The sequence below is a fragment of the Trichechus manatus genome, unplaced genomic scaffold (assembly GCF_000243295.1).
Source record: "Trichechus manatus latirostris isolate Lorelei unplaced genomic scaffold, TriManLat1.0 scaffold00061, whole genome shotgun sequence".
Taxonomy (NCBI): Eukaryota; Metazoa; Chordata; class Mammalia; order Sirenia; family Trichechidae; genus Trichechus; species Trichechus manatus.
Window position 1 is genome coordinate 4,483,396 of NW_004443997.1, and position 15,926 is coordinate 4,499,321.

The following is a 15,926-nucleotide window of genomic DNA, read 5'->3' on the forward strand; positions in this document are numbered from 1 at the left end:
TAGTCCTGTGCCATCCTCACAATCGTTGTGCTTGAGCCCATTATTGCAGCCACTGTATCAATCCATCTCTTCCTCTTTTTCGCTGACCCTCTACTTTGCCAAGCATGATGTCCTTCTTCAGGGACTGATCCCTCCTGATAACATATCCAGAGTATGTGAGACGTAGTCTTGGCCATCCTTGCTTCTAAGGAGCGTTCTGGTTGTACTTCTTCAAGACAAATTTGTTCGTTCTTTTGGCAGTCCATGGTATATTCAATATTCTTTGCCAACACTATAATTCAAAGGTGTCAGTTCTTCTTCAGTCTTCCTTATTCATTGCCCAGCTTTTGCATGCATGTGAAACAATTTATTTCCTTAGGATATAGAATTCTAGACTGATAATTATTTTTTCTCAGCAATGGCTGTCTTTTTGTCTTCTGGCTTCATTGTTGCTGTTGAAAAGTCAGCTAGCTCTTGCTTCTTTGAAGGTGATGGTTGTTTTTTCTCTGGCTGATGTTTAAGATCTCTTCAGTATGTTTTGGCATCTTGCAGTGTCCTTATAGTAGGTGCAGGCATCCTGCCTGAGGTTAGTTGGGCTTCTAGACTCTGTTCTGGTGTGTTTCATAGTGAGAGAACAGACTTGTAGAGCCAGATCAGCTCAGTTTTGAATTCTGGCTCTGCCACTTATTAGCTTTCTGACTTTGGGCTAAGCTCCTAACTTCCCTGTGTCTCAGTTTCCTCAAATATTAAGACGGGAATAGTAATTGTGCCTGCCTCATAGGTGTATGTCAAATTCTTAACATATGGTAAGCCACCGAAAGCTGGCTTCACTACTCCACTTGCTGCCTTCCTTCAGATTTTGCTCTTAGTAGTTCTTTCTTGTTCCTTTGCCAGTTCGTTGATGACCGTTAAGAAGATGTTTTTTATATTTAATCCAGCAGTTTCAGTTGTTTAAAATGGCAGAGTGTGACTGGGTGACTAATTCAGCATTGTTACTGGAAACCGACTCTCTGAAATGTTGTCTTTCTGTGCACAGAGCCTGTGCATTCGCTTGTCCTCTTTTTTAAAAAATAATATTTTATTGTGTTTTTCGAGGAGGTTTACACAGCAGTTTCGGTTCCCATTCAACAATTTCTACACAAATTGTTCAGTGACATTGGTTATATTCTTCACAAAGTGTCAGCATTCTCAACATTTCTGTTCTGGTTGTTTCATTTCTATTAATCTAGTTTCTCTGCCCCTTACTTTCTCATCTTTGTTTTAAAGTAATTGTTGCTGTTTGGTCTCATATAATGATTTTTTAAAGGAGCACAGTACTCACGGAAGATATTCTTTATATGGGAGCCAATCTGTTATTTAGCTAAAAGGTGACCTCATGGGCTAGTTTTGGTTTACGATTTGAAGAGTATCTCAGGGCAGTAGTCATGGGGAGTCCTCCAGTCTCAACCAGTTCAGTAAGTCTGTTTTTTTTTTTAGGAGTTTGAGGTTCTGTTTCACATTTTTTCTTCCATTCTGTCAGAGTTTATCTGTTGTGGGCCTGACTAGAGCGGTTGGTAGTGGTAGCCAGACACCATCTATTTCTTCTGGTCTCAGGGTGGATGGAGCCATGGTTTGTGTAGACTATTAGTCCTGTAGACTAGTTCCTTCTCTGAGTCCTTGGTTTCCTTCTTTCTCTTTTGCCCCGGACGAGTAGAGACCGATAGTTGTATCTTAGATGGCTGCTTCGCTTGTCATCTTGCTCGCCTGCACACACTCTCTTGCCCTTTCTTTTCTGTGTGTAAATGATTAATATGCACTTGTGTTTCACAAAGCCTCCTTGATGAAACCCTCAATCACTTAAACTTTGTTATGCCCTCAGTAGAGTGTGGCTGAAGAGAAAGCAAATTGATTGTGGGGCTTTTGTCTAATAAGAATTGTGGTTGTACGTCTTTGGACCTGAGAATGTTCGGCACAGCCTCCTCCATCTTGTGCCTGCATCTCAGCGCATTTGCAGGAACTGTTTTGGAACCATTAGAATGAGGAACCTGAACTAATGCAGGTACTGGGTTATCACGGTTTGATTTTGTTCACTTCACTTGGTAGGTCCAGAAAGGGACTTCTGTTTTGGAAGGATGGTCAGCAGCAGTCATTAGAAAACGTGTTTCTCTTTAATTCAGTTCCGGATAGATGGAAGACTTACGTTCCCTGTGGTCCAGGAATGGATTTAGAAAAGAGTCCAGAGGCCTTAGAGACTTGCCATGAGGAAGCACTTTGGACCAGACGAGATTCTCATCCTGCTTATCACAGTGTAGATCCCATTGTGGAGACGTTCCAGGAGGCAGGATTTGGGGATTCATCTCTTGGCCAGTCTCGTCCAAATTGATTTTATTTGAAGACACATTGTGCTGCCTGACAGCATCAAGTGACCCATTTCAGTGTCAGTGCCCTTTCCCTTTCCTCCAGTTGCAAGCAGAGGCGCCGAGGCTAGCCGAGTATCAAGCGTACATCGATTTTGAGATGAAAGTCGGAGATCCCGCTCGCATTCAGCTGATCTTTGAGCGTGCCCTGGTCGAGAACTGCCTCGTCCCTGACTTGTGGATCCGCTACAGTCAGTATCTGGTGAGATCATTTCACTGTTCTAATTTTATTTTATTTTTATTGTTGTAAACAATTTAGAATCTATTTAAAAAAAACCAGCAAGAGGGGCAGGCTGCCCCTCTCTGCCCTTTCTCGCTTTTCTCCCATTGCCCTTGGCTCCTCCTGCCAACTCACTGACCAAGTTCTCTTGGTGTTTTAAGGTATTTTTAACCAATCACTGACTGGAGAAAAATTGGTGTATAGGCTTATTATTGAGGACTGTATAATACTGATTTTTTTCTTATAACTATTATATGGAAAAAATTTAAACATAAAACCTAAGTTGACAATTTTATTTAGTAAAATGAACCTTCACGTACCCATCACCCAGCTTCAACAGTTTTTAACTCATGGCTAGTGTGGTTTCATCTATATCCTCACTGACTTCCCCCCTTCTGTACTATGTTGAAGCAAATCCAGAAATCACATTTCATTGATAAATAGCCAAACAAGGTCCTTACTTTAGGGTTGATTGATGTCTCTTAAGGTTATTTTAATCTATACGCTCCCCCTTCCACCTCTCTTCTCCCTCCTAACCTCTCTTTGCAATTTATTTGTTGAAAAAACCATGTCACAAGAGGTATTCTTAAGGAAATTTCTTCTGTCAATTGATTGTGCTGGAAATGTCTCATGATGGTGAAGTCTTAACAATAAAATTTTATCTCCTGACGGTGGAATTCTTTATCACAGGATCGGCAGCTGAAAGTCAAGGATTTGGTTTTATCGGTACATAATCGTGCTGTTAGAAACTGCCCCTGGACAGTCGCCCTGTGGAGTCGGTATCTCCTGGCCATGGAGAGATACGAAGTTGATCATCAAAAGATTTCGGGTGCGAATGTTTTTGTGGGAGGACTTGCAAGCTTTATGCCCCAAGTTAGAAACATACAACCACGGTGAAGTTACTAAATCATAATTCGCCAGAGTGTTGCTTTGGGATATTGGGTATTAGTCAAAAAAGGGCTCTAAAGTGGGAGATAAACTGGTTAGGATCTTGGCTTCTTAGAGCTTTTTAACATGCTCATATCATTGTGATTTTCTAAGATGTCATGGACTTTTCTCCAAACTAATTTGACCCCAGGACTCTAACTGCAGGGCATCTTGTGGAACTGCTTTCTAGAACACAGTTTGGGCAGTGCTATATTAGCTTGTCATGTAAACATTTCACTTTAGCTCACTCTGGCACTCTGTTGCTTTTGTTTTAAAGCTATGTAGTGTTTTCTTGTTGGTAGAGGTTTTTATAATAGCCTCAATAACTTTATATTGGCTGCTTTGTGAACTGGCAACAAATCCTGACTTTTTCTTTGACTCCAGCGACCTTCGAGAAAGCTTTGAATGCCGGCTTTATTCAGGCCACCGATTATGTGGAGATTTGGCAGGCGTACCTTGATTACCTGAGGAGAAGGGTTGATTTCCAACAAGGTATTTAAGTTCACCTGTTTCACCTCAGAACTGAACTTTTTCTTACCCCATCTTTTGGTGAGATATCCCAGTGGCCCGAATACATTGTGACTGGGCAAATGCTGTAGACTGGCCATTGATAACTCTTTCTCCCCAGAAATCTTAGCTATTTTTGTCTTTAACAAGTCATGCTGTGGATTGTAAAGGAAGAGAGTAATGGTTCTTATGTTTTGTGCTGGCTTCTGCCACCCTCTTTATGTTCATCTCTCATTTCTCTCTCCTCCCCTTTCTACATATCCTAAATAGTTCTTTAAATAAGACTGTCATGTTTCTTGTAAACCTTTGGACCTCTGCAGAATCCCGTCCTTGACCCCCACCGTGCCTCAAATAGCAACCAGAAAAATCCCGTTTAACTTGTACTTGCACATCCATTTCAGCTGTTACCACATGAGGTAGCTGTCAGCCGTTCCATGTGCCTGTGTCACCCTGGCTCAGGGAGCCTCTCTTTGCTGTGCTCCCACACAGCCCTGTGCTTGCTTTTGTCATTGTGCTGTCCACACTGTCCTCTGTGTTGGTTGTCTTTCCTCCCACTATGCGATGAGGGCAGGGACGGGGAGTCTGACTGCTGTGTCCCCAGCATGATACCAGGTGGATAGTAGGCTCCAGGTGATTGCAGTGTAGGGATAATAAAAATGGTGTACCACGTGGGTTCATAAAGTCGGACCTTTTTTGCACTTTCTAACAGACTCCAGTAAAGAGCTGGAAGAGTTGAGGTCCACGTTCACTCGTGCTTTGGAGTATCTGAAACAGGAGGTCGAAGAGCGTAAGTGTGGCTCTCAAACGCTGCTTGTGCCTGGTTGTGCTTCCTATTATTGGTTGATTTACTTTCTCTGCCAAGGGCGGTTTGTCTCTAAATCCCTTCCAACTTTGACTAATTCTGTCCTCTGAAGGTTTCAACGAGAGTGGAGACCCAAGCTGCGTGATCATGCAGAACTGGGCTAGAATTGAGGTAAATGTTCTTGACAGATCCGCCAGTTTCATCTGCCTTTGAAGGATCTTTATCTAACAACTTAGCTAAAATTGAGCCAGGTATAGATGTCTAGGCTCGGCAAGGATTTATGTTACTTATCTAGCTCAATGCACATTTGTTTCTATGTTAGTGAAGATACTAGCTCCCAGGTGGAAGCTCTTCAGCACATGTTCGAATGCCAGGCATTCACTTGTTTCCCTCCCTCCCTTGTTTCCTCATTCATAAGAACATACTTATTGAGAGTCTGCTATTTGCCAGGCACTTGACTAGTTGCTGGTGGAACAAGATAGACACAGTCCCTGTGCTAGTAAGGCTTTGATCAGGTGTGGAAGACACACTTTGACAAGTAATTAGAAAATATAATGAGTTAATACTGGGCCAGGGACACCAAGATGAGTAAGACTTGGAGCCTGCCCATGATCGGCTGATAGAGTTATAAAATTCTAATCATGTTTTGTTCTCTGAGGAGGAGTTGGGTTGAAGAAGCTAACGTTTATCAAAGGACTACTATGTGGATCAGGTAGTTTCTGGATAGGATGTTTGTATTATAATAATTTTAAACACGAGGAAACTGAGGCTTAGAGAGGTTAAGTCACTTGCCCAAGGTCTCTTAGCTAGTAAGTGGTAGAGCCAGGATTTGATCCTAGGTCAGTCTTTCTCTACCAAAAAAAAAAAAAACCAAACCTGTTGCCGAGTTAATTCTTCTCTCTTCTACACTGTCTCTCAAATACTTGTTAAATTTGATAAAAGTAAAAACCAGGTAACGATCCAATACTGTTAAGTGCCGTGGGCTCCCAGTCTTTGTTATCAAGAGGCATTGGCAGACAGTTGTCACTGTAGAAAGGCTGGAGGGGGCCTGGGAAATGTTCAAGGATTTCTGTAACACTGACAGTCACAGGGAGTCTTTTTGTGCATGTCTGTTTGAAATTTCTTCAGTGACACGTCTTGGTGTCCTAAGGTTCAGGTCCTCTCCTCACTAAGCCTGCTAATTCGTTTTAGGCTCGACTGTGCAATAATATGCAGAAAGCCCGGGAACTCTGGGACAGCATCATGACCAAAGGAAACGCCAAGTACGCCAACATGTGGCTTGAATATTACAACCTGGAAAGGTAACCGACCTGGAACTGGGGGAGGCAGTGACACCTGCCTTCAGTCCTAGCTGACTCCCTGCCAGCTTAGGTTTGCTTCACAGAACTAGCTGCCTTCCTTCATCCTGTCTCTGTTATTATTGGAGGTATTTTTATTGGGCAGGGCTAGAGAACCAAACAGTATTTTGTGCCTGGGGCTCTTCTTATAGCCATGCGTTTCTTTTAATCTGTTTGTTTTTTTGGACTTGAATGTCTAATTTGACTTATTTTTAAAAATTGTTTGCTTTGTATGTAAAAGAAAATATTAGAAAGCGAAGAGAAAAATGTCCAGTCACTTAGCAGTCACTGACCCAGATGTGACCACTGTTTGGTGTATATTGGTTTGGTGTATGCTCTTTGAGACTTTCTATGCTTAAATTTTACTTTATTTTTTACAAAAATGTAATCATAATGTACATGTTATAAACTTCTCAAGCTAATTTAATTAAATATGTACCCAGTACTATTTACAGCATGGGAAAGCTATAAAGAATATGACTGGGTTTTTTATTCAATATGCCTTGAACATTACATGTCAGTTAATATATTCCTATACTACCTTTTTTCCTTTTTGAATATTTTAGTCTTTTCCTGGATTTAAAAACTAATACTTTCTAAATTTAAAAGTCGAACATTTACAAAAATATATAATAGAAAGTGAACATTTTCTATGATCCCACCCCAAGAGATGACAGCTATTAAAGCTTGTTGATATTCCTCTAAAGAGGTGGTTTTCATACTTTTTGGTCTCAGGGCCCGTTTATACCCTTAAAAATTTTTAAGGACCCCAAAGAGCTTTTGTTTATATGGGTTATAGCTGTTAACATTTACTCTATTAGAAATTAAAACAGAAATTAAAAAAAAAATTTATTTATTTCAGAATAATAACTACATTATATTTAACATAAATAACTTTTTTTTTAAATGAAAAGTGACTGTGTTTTCCAAATCCCTAAAAATGTAGTAAGAAAAGTGGCAGAGTTTTACATTTTTGCAAATGTCTTTAGTCTGCTTTAGTGGAAGACTGGTGGATTCTCATATCTGCTTCTGAACTCTGTTGTGATATGTTGTTTTCATTGAAGAATATGAAGAAAATTTGGCCTTGCATAGATACGAAATTAGAAAAGAGAAAGGTATTTCAGTACCCTTCTCAGATAATTGTGGACATTCTTCTTTTTTTCCTTCATTCTACACCAAAACTCAACAAATGGTAATTTCTTAAAGGTCAGTTGCAGTATAGAATCTGAGACTATGTCAGTGAATTTTCCAGGCTCTGTTACATTAATATCCATTGGTCTGTTTTACATTTTGAGTGGACCTTTTACCCATGGATTATTCTGTAACATCGTGCATTGGTCATTTGGAAAAAATTGATTGACTGAGTCATATAGTTCTCCCAAATGTTGAAACATTTCATTGGACAGGGTTAAAAAAAATAAATAAAAATGTTCATCCCCACCTGTCTCAATAGAAGAGTCTTAAGGAGGAAGCTGTCAAACTCGGGAGTGGCAGACAAAAGTTTTCCCAAATTTTAATTTTTACTTGAAAGCTTGAATTTTTATCACGGACAATAAGTACTGTGTGGTTTTCCTTGAGGTCAGATTCACTTTGTTAATTTTCAAGAAAATGTGCCAGATTGCCATAGCTGAATAACCATAGCTTGTCAGGTAGCTTTTCTTTCAAGTAAAAACGGTATTCCATGGAAGAAGTAACTAGTGCAGCTCACAGCTCAGACAACAGCAGATGCTTTTCTCTGAGACAGCCATTGTACTTCGGTTTGCAGCAGGAATGCTTTGTGTGTACTTGCCATTTCGTCACAGAGTATCAGAAAGGTGTGCAGTGCCTTGATCTGTGCTAAGGGCCACCATTGCTTTCCCACCATCAGACAGTGAAAAAGGCAAACAGTGTTTTGGTGTTATTATGAAAGCAGCTTGACCTGGCGGACCACCTAAAAGAGCCTTGGAGGCCCTCAGGGGTACGTGGATCCCACTTTGAGAACCACTGCTCTGAAGTTTTCCTCATTGTCCTGATAGTATTTACAAATATTTGTATGTATTCGTAGTAATTTTTAAACAGAAATGAGGACATACTGTTTTCTCACTGTTTCTAACTGTGATTCATATTGTATTTCCATGTCAGTACAAAAAGATCTGACTCTGGGCATGATTTTCAACATTCCATTGGATTAGTGGTTCTCCGCTCTGGTAGGACTGGATGCAGTTTCTTTAGGGACTATCACATTACAGAGAGTTGCTAGATTAACACCCACCCCCACCCCCCACCCCCATGTGCTGTACATTGAAATGTTGTAAAGACAAAGTGTTGCAAAGCACTGTCGCATGTCCCCTTTTTGATAGTACCTACCTGGTAAGGAAAGAGTGGGTTATGAGGAAGCTTTAGTTTTTCACTATAAGGCTTCTTTTGTAAAAAAAAAAAAAAAAAAGGAGAAAACAGAAATAGTGCTAGTGTAAACAGGTGTGGATAGTTCTGAAAGCTAGAGTCTCTTCAGAAGCTCAGACTGTCAGAGAGCTCTGGTCCCTTGGCACTGCCTGTGGGGAGAAGACAGCAGCTGTTTGTTTTCTGCCCTAGGGCGCATGGCGACACCCAGCACTGCCGGAAGGCTCTCCACCGGGCTGTCCAGTGCACCAGTGACTACCCCGAGCACGTCTGTGAAGTGTTGCTCACCATGGAGAGGACAGAAGGTGGGATCCTCAGTGCTCTGCTTCTCGTTTGGTCGCTAGTAGGAGCATCTGGTATTTGAGCTCCTGTCCGGACAGACTGTTTCTCCAGCTACAGCCGCTCCAGGGGTGCTGGATGTTTAGAATGTCTCCTGGTGCTCTGCCAGGAGAGTGAGCCCTCCTGCAGCTCCTCAAATCTCCATGTGCAAGCAGGGCTCTGGCAGGGAGCTCACGCGCAGGCTTTCTCAGGATCCTTTGTTGTGAGGGACTGTCCTGTGCCTGTAGGATGTTCAGCAGCCCCCCAGTCATGAAAACCAGCAGTGTCTCAAGACACTGTCAAATGTCCGTGGGGGGCAGGCTCGCCCTGTTGAGACCCCCTGCTCTAGCACAGTGTTGTGCACACTCCAGGAGCGCGCAGGCAGTCAGCAGTGTGTGTGTGGGTCACATGTGCATCCCTGGTCGGGTCAGGGCCTTCAACATTAAAGTGTGTGATCGTGACCAACAGGGAAACAGCGTGAGTCTGTCCCCTTGGGCGCTGGTGTGGAGTTTTGGTGTGAGTGTCTCAGAACGGAAATAAAGCCACCAAGACGACAGTGACAGTAACAACAGCAGCAAAAACAAGAGACATCGCAACATTAATCACTTTGAGGAAGGACAGTTCACCTCTTTGAGCTCTTAAAATTCTTCAGTCTTAATATAAATGTCTTTTTTTTTTTTTTGGCATTAAAATTTTTCATAATCTTTGCCATTGAGACCCTGTAATAGATTACATTCTAGCTTTCAAGTCTGTTTTCTGAAGAAGAGACAGTTTAAACAAACCTGGAAGGGCTAGTTGAGTTCTAAATCTCAAACCTACACTAATTAACATTTTCTTAAAATGGGGAGCTGACTCTCTTGTGCTTTTTGACTGATGGGAGAGATCACTTCTGGAGGTCTGGGGGAATTAAGAAAATTTTGTATTACATTCTTCAAAAACCTAAAAAGTGAAAGTTTGTTTCTCCTTATATCAAGGTACTTTAGAAGATTGGGATATAGCCGTTCAGAAAACTGAAACTCGGCTAGCTCGTGTTAATGAGCAGAGAATAAAGGTAATGATGGTATTTATTTGAAATCTTTGGAACCTCTGCGGGCAATTTTGTCTGTGTTTGTTATGATAATTTCTTGTCAAAACTATTTAGGTTTTCTTAAGAAGTGTCTTTTACTCTTTGAGAGTATTAATTATGAAATATTTGAATCAGTATTTAAACCTGTTGTATGCCATCTTCTTAGATCATTTTAAAACTTTAGCCCCAGCAATAAATATTCTTTAATGTAGTGGGGAATTCTGGCCCTAATATTTATTGGAATTGATTAAAAAGAATGAAGAGGGCCGGTCAGGTCCTTCTTAGTCTATATGTGACAAGGAAGCCTCACTTAACCTAATGAACAGAAGATGAATACCCCATAATAACTTAGGCCCCAGTGTTAGAGTTTCTCCTTTTTTTGGTGAAGATATTAATGAGGATATTGTTAAAAGAACTGTGGACTTGAGATAACAGAATCCTAAGAAGCCCGGGTAAGCCCGGCAGCAGGAGAGCTCTGTGCATGTCCTCTTGTCTTTTTCATGATCTCTCTTTTCACTTGGGTAATGGATTTCCAAGGAGTCCTGGTGGCACAGTGGTTAAGCACTCGACTGCTAACCAAAAGGTCAGTGGTTTGAACCCACCAGCCAGCCACTCTGCGGGAGAAAGATGTGGCAGTCTGCTTCCATGAAGATTACCTTGTTTTTATGCAAATAACACATGCCTTTTGCGTTTGCCAGTTTGTTTGCCAATGGTGCTCTCTTCCCTCAAGTTATTTTCATAAGCACTGCTATGCCAGTGTTTTTTCACATGTTGCTGTAAGAAAAAGATTAGCATAGCACGCTTATGAAAATTCATTGAGTGGGGAGGGCGCTGTTGGCAGACAAATGAAGAAGGCTCACGTTATTTGGGTAAAAATACAGTACAGCCTTGGAAACCCTGTTGGGCAGTTGTACTGTTCCCTGTAGTGTTGCTGTGAGTTCAGATCAACTCAACAGCAATGGGTTAATGGATGTCCACTCCCTCTTCCCTTTCCCCTCTCTTCTTGCCCCAAGTCAGTGCAGTTCATGTCATTGCTGTACCCCATGATGCGTCACATTCTCAATTTTCCAGGCTGCAGAGAAGGAAGCAGCCCTGGCCCAGCAAGAAGAAGAAAAGGCTGAACACCGGAAGAAGGCCCGGGCTGAGAAGAAAGCACTGAAAAAGAAGAAAAAGATCCGAGGTGGAGACAAACACAGAGCAGATGAGGATGATGAGAAAGAGTGGGGCGATGATGAAGAAGGTGACACTTCTAGAAATTTTATTTTGAAACGTCTCAGACTTACAGAGAAGTTGCATGAACAGTATAAAGAACTTGTTTTTTCCTGGAGGCTGGAGTGGTAGCAGGCCAGAGCAAGGCACGGTGCTCCATCACCCTTCTCTAGGGTGTGTGTCTTCTACAGAACTGTAATACAGCCATTAAAATCAGGACGTTAAGAGTGATCCGTTACAACCGTCTCATCCTCAGACCCCAGTCAGGGCTCGCCACTTGTCTCTCTAGTGTCCTTTGTAGCCAAAGGATCTAGTTCAGGACCACACGTTGCATTTAGTTGTCCTGTCTGTTGAGTGTCCTTCAGTCTGGAACAGTCCTCAGTCTTCCCATGACACTCATGATCTTGACTCTCTGGAAGAGGACAGGCCTCTCATTTTGTAGAGTGTCCCTCAGCCTGGGTTAGTGTGATGTTTCCTCATGATGAGCTTCAGGTCATGTGTCTGACAGTAGTGGCCTAGGAGTGGTGCTGTGCTCTTCTCATTGTGTCCTGTCAGGTGATTTCCATTTGTCCCTTTACCGCCCTTCAGAGCAGAGTGAGGCAAATGTCACCCTGTGACCGCAGTGCTGTACAATTGGGGCTGTGGGAGACTCAGGTGTGAATCGTGGTAGAGGCCAGAGAAGGCACTGATGGGTCAGCTCTGCAGGGAAGACTTCACGGAGGAAGGATGCGTGCACCTCGCCATCAGGGGAGGAGGGAGTGATTGTCAAGTGGAAAAGGAGGGCGGGGTAAGCCAGACGGGCAGTGCTGGCAAAGCGTGAAGGCCCCAAACAGCCCGGTATCTTCTGTGAGCAGCAGGTTGGTGGGTTTGCACCCCGTGCATGGCAGAGGGGCAGGTGCAGTGGTAGATGAGGCTGCAGCAGGAGGCAGGCCCTGCTCAGGGACGCTCTTGACTGCAGTGTGCAAGGGTTTAGACCTTATTGGGAAGGCAGTGGGTACTAGAGTGAAAGGACCGTTAGCAGGGGGCTTAGGTCAGATTGAGGTTCCACAGTGTCCCTCTGGAGGCAGTGGTGAGAATGGGTTGGGATTAAGAATGTTGTTCAACTTTCTTGAAGGACGTAAACAATATTGAGAGTTATTTAGACCATGTCTGTCCCTTGCCGTGCTTTTCAGAGTGGCCCATGGAGCACATACATCAGAGATACCTCGGGTGCTTGCTGAAATGCAGACTCCCAGGTCCCATCCCTTTCTTGCTTTATGGGGCTTTCTAGGATAGGGGTTCTAGAATTAATGTTCTCACTTCCACGTGATTGAGTCCCTTTACCTGGATGTACATGGGACCCAGGAAACAGTGGGACAGGTCTGCTGGGCCAAGAAGGACTTTGATGGAGGACATACCTGTACCTCTACCTCAGCATCTGGACTGAGGAATGAGTGTTGTCAAGTGCAGCTGTTACAGATTACAGATCAACCATTTATAGTGGGAAGAACTCGCTCACTTAATAAGTACATTTAACAGCTTACCGAAGAGAAAAAATCATTAATCGTTGCTGTTTTTCTTTTGAAAACCTGCAGAGCAACCTTCCAAACGCAGGAGAGTTGAGAACAGCGTCCCTCCAGCCGACGAAGCACGAGGCATAGGCATGGAAGCAGAACTGGCTGGGAAGAGGGCACCTGTGCATGTCGACCCCCCTGCCAAGCAGAAGGCAAAGGCTGCCTCCCTGAAGAGGGACATGGCCAAGGTGCCCCATGACAGCAGTAAGGACAGCATCACGGTCTTCGTCAGCAACCTGCCCTACAGCATGGAGGAGCCAGACGTGAAGCTCAGGCCTCTCTTCGAGACCTGTGGCGACGTCGCCGAGATCCGCCCCATCTTCAGCAACCGTGGGGACTTCCGAGGGTACTGCTACGTGGAATTTAAAGATGAGAAGTCGGCCCTGCAGGCCCTGGAGTTGGACCGTAAAAATGTGGAAGGGAGGCCAATGTTTGTTTCCCCCTGTGTGGATAAGAGCAAAAATCCTGATTTTAAGGTATGTTTGTGGAAAAAAGAAGGCCTCTTGTGTAGGGTTGCTTTAGACAAAGACTAGCCACGTTTTTCCCCTGCAGCAGCTAAGACAATAAACCTGCAAAAGCCAGAACCTATGTAAGGTGGAAACCTGTCAGAGAAGGAAAACTCAGATATTTTCCACTCAAGTGAGTGAGAGAAAAGTGGTGAGGCTGCACCCTGTCAAAGGCGGAAAACTTGCGGACCCGGAAAAACAAGGCAGTCTTGCCAGGTTCTGGCTCTCATAGGTGTTACTGTATTTAGAATATACACAGAATTTTTGTACTGCACGAAGAATTAACAAGTTTGTTGAGGTCTGTTTTGAGCAAGTTAACTGAGGTCTGGCTTATGATTTGGTCACTTTGAGCTTGCAGTAGTTAACAATGATAAAATTAAGAATTGTAATATTGGCTGCTCTTCTGTTAAATGCTTCACAGTGACAAGGACTGTGCTAACTGTTTTATGTATCACCTCGCTGAATCCTCACCCAAACTCTTTAGATTAGCTACTCTTATTCTTGCCATTTTACAGACAAAGTAGAGGCTTAGAGAGGTTGAGTGACATGCCCAGGGTGACCCAGTCACTAGGTGACAGAGCCAGGTTTGACTCGGCTCCCCTGACGGGGCGAGTTGCTGTGGATGAGCTGGGACCTACCCGGCGGCGGTGGTGTGCCGGCTGGGCCTTGAGTTGTTGATTTTCTCTCCTTTGTTCTTCCTGTAGGTGTTCAGGTACAGCACTGCCCTGGAGAAGCACAAGCTGTTCATCTCGGGCCTGCCTTTCTCCTGCACAAAAGAGGAGCTGGAGGAAATCTGCAAAGCTCATGGCACCGTGAAGGACCTCCGGCTGGTTACCAACCGGGCTGGCAAACCCAAGGTCTGCGTCTGAGCTCCAGAGATGCTCGGTCGAGCCTTGTTTCTCCATCTTTTCTGGGATGACATATTCTAGAGGGGGTTTCTGGTTTGTCTGCTAAGAAACCAGTGATAGTTTCACAGAAAGACAGGTACACTTAGCTCTGTTTATACCTGGAGTCAGATTAACCTGTTAATAGGTAATTGTACTAAAAGAGAATAAGGCGTTAGGAAAAAAAGAATCATGGATTAGCAGGAGCCACGGTGGGAACCCCTGGCTGTGGGGTCTTTGGGGCTGCGCTGTGCCCAGAGGCACATGGGGCCTTGGGGTGAGGTGCCCTCCTTTGCACCTTCCTTTGCTTCCTGCCCCAGACTCCTCACTAGGCCTCCAGCCATTTCCCTCAAGGCCCTCCGCTGGAGTCCCTCTGGTTCTAGTCCCTTTTATTACATCCTCCTCTCCTGCCCCCTCTCTCCTGAGCTGCTTCCTTTCAGTCTCTTGTTAAATCCTTTTGCACCCCATGTTGAGCGTGGTGTTCAAGTGTGATTTGGGTTCCCTCATTCCCCACCCCCATCTGTTATTCAGGTTAGTGGAAAGTTGGCTGCATGAAGTAAGGGAGGGGCCGGAGGCCCAGAGACAGTATGGGTCACCCTGTGTTCAGTCCACCTCAGTTTGTTTGCTGGCCTGTCTTTTTCTCCCTACTCCCATACCTGGAGAAGTACAAGGTACTGAACTTAAAAAGGTTTTCTTAAGTTAAAATCAGTAGGGGCAGTAGGGAAGAGGAATGAGGCAGGGAGCAAACCACAGGTGAAGGCGTCTGTGGGTGGGGTGGCTGCTGTGCTCCGGCCTGCTGGAGCAAGGCTGGGGAGGTCAGTAAGGAAGCCTCCTGACCTGCCTGAGCAGGCTGCGTCCTGGGTCTGCAGCTCTGACCTGCTCTGGGTTTTGCTCTTTCAGGGCCTGGCTTATGTGGAGTATGAAAATGAATCCCAGGCGTCGCAGGCTGTCATGAAGATGGACGGCATGACTATCAAGGAGAATGTCATCAGAGTGGCAATCAGCAATCCCCCTCAGAGGAAAGTTCCAGAGAAGCCAGAGGCGAGGAAAGCACCAGGTGGCCCCATGGTGCCGCGGCAGATTTATGGAGCGTAAGTGTCTGTGCCCTGGCCTAGGGCACACGTTGTCCTGGCTAGCACCAGCTCACTGACACGGAGGAGTACACCATGGATTAGTTTCCTGTTAGTACAAGAGCCAGGCCTGCTGCTCCTGGGCAATCTCTGTGGCTTGGTGGAGCAGTCCACACAGAGTACAAGCCCTGGGCCGTGTAAACCATTCTCTGATCTGAGTGGTTTTTGCCAGTTTATACTTGTGATGTATTTAAGGTAAATTTTTTAGGCAGTGATTATTAAAGTCCTCTTTGCTTGCTGAATTCACCTGTAGTCTTGCGCAGATCACCTACAACTCCAGCTATAATCCATATTAAAGCTATACTTTTTGCCTGATAGGGACAAGATGGCAAAATTGCAAGGATGTTTGGTGAGGTCTGCAAGATTATGGCCTTTTTTTTTTTTTTAAGGTGTCTTTTCCCCTTTATTCTTTTTTTTTTTTTTTAAATTGTGCTTTAAGTGAAAGTTTATAATTCAGGTTAGTTTCTCATACAAAAATATATACACACTCAACCACCTAAAAATGTACGCTCAGTTGTGTATACATACTAGGATGTAGAAGGATATGTCAAACTAATCAAATCATCAAAATATTCTGGATACCATTTGTGTTCTTTGCTTTTCAGTTTTCTATAATGCATGTATTTTAAAAGTTTAAAAAGAAAAAACATGTTATTTTAAAAACCTGCATGGAGTCTCCATTGCTTGTAGAATAAAGTTAGCTTGTTCACACC

General features: G+C 43.7%; 1 protein-coding gene across 2 annotated transcripts in view; it reads left to right on the plus strand.

Moving 5' to 3' along the window:
- SART3 (spliceosome associated factor 3, U4/U6 recycling protein) overlaps window positions 1-15,926 on the plus strand; it is a 26,894-nt gene that overhangs the window by 5,195 nt on the left and 5,773 nt on the right. For both annotated transcript variants that reach the window (XM_023733738.1, XM_023733739.1), the window contains exons 4-15: window positions 2,422-2,577; window positions 3,286-3,424; window positions 3,907-4,014; window positions 4,739-4,816; window positions 4,944-5,002; window positions 6,023-6,132; window positions 8,740-8,852; window positions 9,840-9,916; window positions 11,003-11,171; window positions 12,715-13,169; window positions 13,904-14,056; window positions 14,984-15,174. In XM_023733738.1, coding sequence (XP_023589506.1) covers window positions 2,422-2,577; window positions 3,286-3,424; window positions 3,907-4,014; window positions 4,739-4,816; window positions 4,944-5,002; window positions 6,023-6,132; window positions 8,740-8,852; window positions 9,840-9,916; window positions 11,003-11,171; window positions 12,715-13,169; window positions 13,904-14,056; window positions 14,984-15,174 — 1,808 coding nt within the window. The remainder of the gene's footprint in view (window positions 1-2,421; window positions 2,578-3,285; window positions 3,425-3,906; window positions 4,015-4,738; window positions 4,817-4,943; window positions 5,003-6,022; window positions 6,133-8,739; window positions 8,853-9,839; window positions 9,917-11,002; window positions 11,172-12,714; window positions 13,170-13,903; window positions 14,057-14,983; window positions 15,175-15,926) is intronic.